The sequence below is a fragment of the Coregonus clupeaformis genome, chromosome 1 (genome assembly GCF_020615455.1).
Source record: "Coregonus clupeaformis isolate EN_2021a chromosome 1, ASM2061545v1, whole genome shotgun sequence".
NCBI lineage: Eukaryota > Metazoa > Chordata > Actinopteri > Salmoniformes > Salmonidae > Coregonus > Coregonus clupeaformis.
Genome location: NC_059192.1, coordinates 84,381,589 through 84,385,393, shown reverse-complemented (window position 1 = coordinate 84,385,393; position 3,805 = coordinate 84,381,589). Strand labels below are relative to the sequence as shown.

The following is a 3,805-nucleotide window of genomic DNA, read 5'->3' as shown; positions in this document are numbered from 1 at the left end:
TCTTGATTATATATAAAACTTTATTGGATGGAGTGACACGTCTTCTTACAGCACAATAAGTCAGGTAGGTGCCTTTTGATTAAACTTTCGACCAGTCACATTGTGCAGGATCGATGACGTTATGGCAACACAGGAAGCTTTGAGGAATTCCCTCAGAATTTCCAGAATCCTCCTCACCACACAGCGGCTCAGTTACACAACAAAGGAGTTTGCGGTTGAACAGAACCTTTCAATCCAAACCACTAAGTCCATAGAAAGAGTAGGGTGAGCTTCCACAGAGTGGAATATGAATGAGTTATCCATCTTTAGAACATGCCAACCAGTTTGAATTTGCCCTCCTGTTTGTTGGGCACTACATTGATGAAGGTCTTGTAGAGCACAGTTCCTGTGGGCAGCTTGGTGATGACCTTGAAGGTCTCAGGGCTGCGTGGGGCTGGAACATACACCTCCTTAGTGAACCTGACAATGCCATCCTCCAGGGCATACAGGGTGTTGTTGGTTCCAATCCCCACCTGAGAGAGAGATGTGGGGGATAGAGTGTGAGATTAGTTGACAATCAACCGGCGACCTGCAGACATTTTAAGGCTTCCAGGGGTGTATTCACAATACCCACTCGGGGGTGCTGTATTACATGGCATGTAAGCCAGTCTGTGAGAAGTGAGCCGGTAGCTTAGTGGTTAAGAGCGTTGTGCCAGTAACCGAAAGGTCGCTGGTTCTATTCCCCGAGCCAACTAGGTGAAAAATCTGTCGATGTGCCCTTGAGCAAGGCACTTAACCCTAATTGCTCCTGTAAGTCGCTCTGGATAAGAGCGTCTGCTAAATAATGTAAATGAACCAAACGAGACAGGGAGGGACCTACCTGAATTTTTCCAATAGAAACTTCCAAACAGTTTTGTGTTGGGAGTAAAGTGTTTCTGTTGCAAAACATTTAGCTGCGGTGCTAAACCTTTTGCTACAATATGCAACTAATGAATACACCCCAGGATATTAAGAGTGAAAGTGTGAAACCTTACATGTGCTCCTGGTTGCCACCGCATGAGCCTCTGTGTTGCTAGGATGTTGCCAGCATGGACAAAGTTCCCTGAAGGTAGATGACAACAAAACAGAAGTGTTAGTTAGACGATGCAAACATGTGTAAGATCAAAATACATAACATGCACCTCACAGAGATGTCAGAACTAAACATAGCATACTGACAAATAAGAGCATTCACGTAGCTACCGTCTGTTTTCTTGAAGCCATATCTGCGACCGGGGCTCTTTCCCCCGAGGTTCTTGCTGCTACCGCCTGCCTTCTTGGACGCGAAGCGCACCCAGTCCACAAGAGACGACTGGCAAGGAAGCAGAAGACCTGCGATTTCATTGAGTTAACATTGTAGTTTGGAAACATTGTAACAGTTGATAAATGACTGTCTGGCTTGTATAATGGCAGTGGGCTGTTGAATGCCATTTGTGATGCTCATGCTATGTTAGCAACTTCTTTCCAATGTAGGTAGCTGGTAGCCTGATACACCAGTCGTAGTCCTGTCTTGACCATGTTATCCAATCCCTGGACAGCATGGCCACGCATTATTACATAAACGAAAACCTAACATCTTGTCTGTCACGAACGTTAAATTATATTTGAACTTACTCTACCAATTGTCCATAGTGTTGGTTCTTATATAGGGTGGAATGAGACAAAATATCCAAAGGAACATTTTATAAAACAGACTTTCCAAACATGGATCTGTTGTAGACCCACTTCCTCGCTGCTTTCCTCATGTCGAAATAAAAGTCCTGCACGTACGCCATATGTGCACAAACAAGCAATAACCTGTGGGGGACTTTTATTTCGACATGAGGAAAGCAGAGAGGAAGTGGGTCTACAACAGAAAGTCTTTAATAATACGTTCCTTTGGAAAGGTTGTCTAAAATTCCACCCTATTATGAACCAACCCCACAGACAATTGGTAGAGTAAGTTCCAATATAATTTGTATCAACATTCATGACAGACAAAGGACGTTTGTGGCAAATAACATTTGATTTGCTTTGAAACTCTGTCAGAGTGACCATCGGGTTATGGTCACCTCCCTGACTAAGGCCCTTCTCACCTGATTGCTCAGTGTGGCCAGCTTTAGGAAGAGTCTTGGTGGATCTAAACTTCTTCCATTTAAGAATGATGGAGGCCACTGTGTTCTTGGGGACCTTCAATGCTGCAGAGATTTTTTGGTACCCTTCCCCAGATCTGTGCCTCGACACAATCCTGTCTCAGAGCTCCACAGGAAATTCCTTTGACCTCATGGCTTGGTTCTTGCTCTGACATGCACTGTCAATTGTAGGACCTTATATAGACAGGTGTGTGCCTTTCCAAATCATATCCAATCAATTGAATTTGCCACAGGTGGACTCCAATTAAGTTGTAGAAACATTTCATGGATGATCAATGGAAACAGGATGCACCTGAGCTCAATTTCGAGTCTCATAGTAAAGGGTCTGAGTACTTATGTAAATTAGGTATTTAAAAAATACATATTTATACATTAGCAAGAAATTCTACAAACCTGTTTTTCGCTTTGTGATTATGGGGTGTTGTGTGTAGATTGAGGATTTTTTATTTTATTTAATCCATTTTAGAATAAGGCTGTAACGTAACAGTGGAAAAAGTCAAAGGGTCTGAATACTTTCCGAATGCACTGTATGTATTGACTCAGGGATGTGAATACTTATGCAAATGAGATATTTCTGTATTTCATTTTCAATAAATGTGCAAACATTTCTAAAGCATGACTTCAAGGGGGGCCAGCCCCATGAAGACTGAAGGCTGTAATCGCTGCCAAAGGTGCTTCAACAAAGTACTGAGTAAAGGGTCTGAATACTTATGTAAATGTGATATTTCAGTTTTATTTTTTATAAATTTGCAAACATTTCTAAAAACCTGTTGTTTTAGTTTTCCAAACAATCGGTTTAAATACCTGATTGCATGGTTGGCTATAAGTTACTTGCCCAGACTGCAAATGAAACCTGAAATCACCCATGATTGAAATTCTGTGTGCAGAACTTGCTTTCCTGTGATCTTGGCCCGGGCCAGTAATACTCTCCTTCTGGCCAGTAGTTTTCACTTGGTACACCACTGGCAAATGTACCTCTTGGGTACATATCAGAATTACCTGTATAAATTGCTTCAACAATGGAAACTCTGATACACTTTAATCTTTGTTTGACAAGTGGTTCTGAAAGGTCATTAAATTACCTTTCAAATTATATATAATATAACCAACTTTGAAAGCACCAGCTATAACTATTGTTTAAAAATAACCCACATTCTGCCATTGACATTAGAATGTTGGAAGCTTAGCCATAGAACTCCATGTAGTGGGGCAGCTATATTTTTGGATTGTACATTTGGTGATAGAGGCGCCACATTTCAAACACACAGCTAGAACAGGGTTTTTAAAAGATTTGTAGATACAGGGTCATCACAGGATTCACGTATATAAAAAATATTTGGTTAAACTATGCAGAAGGCACGAGAAAGTGACTAATGCCATGCCAGCTAGCTTCAAAAACACGTTATCCAGCTGGGTAACTTCACAATAAATACGCGTCATTGGCGCATATTAGTCTAAATTGAAGTGTGTGTTTTATAGAGCGGTTTGAATTAACGCAAATAAATGATAATGTGTATATTTTACCTGCTCTGGACTTGTACCTCAAGTACGCGAGCGCCGCCATGTTGGATCACGTGACATCAACACGTCAACGTTGTGTCACATCAAAATCTGAACTAGTGACCGCTTGTCACTAGTAACCACAGCCACAAAGT

General features: G+C 41.5%; 1 protein-coding gene across 1 annotated transcript; it reads right to left on the bottom strand.

Annotated features, from left to right (window-relative positions):
* On the bottom strand, positions 1 to 3,779 carry LOC121575603 (39S ribosomal protein L27, mitochondrial). Its single transcript, XM_041888805.1, has 4 exons — positions 3,675 to 3,779; positions 1,222 to 1,350; positions 1,014 to 1,081; positions 1 to 512 (listed from the first exon to the last, which is right to left on the bottom strand). Exons 1-4 carry the CDS (start codon positions 3,712 to 3,714, stop codon positions 306 to 308), a joined length of 444 nt encoding a protein of 147 aa, XP_041744739.1. The 5' UTR covers positions 3,715 to 3,779; the 3' UTR covers positions 1 to 305.
* Positions 3,780 to 3,805: the final 26 nt, after the last annotated feature.

Coding starts and splice junctions, on each gene's coding strand:
- LOC121575603 (XM_041888805.1), bottom strand. CDS start 3,714: ATGGCGGCGCTCGCGTACTTGAGGTACAAGTCCAGAGCAG. Junction 1,082..1,221: donor TGGCTTCAAGAAAACAGACG/GTAGCTACGTGA, acceptor ATCTACCTTCAG/GGAACTTTGTCCATGCTGGC. Junction 513..1,013: donor GGTGGCAACCAGGAGCACAT/GTAAGGTTTCAC, acceptor TCTCTCTCTCAG/GTGGGGATTGGAACCAACAA.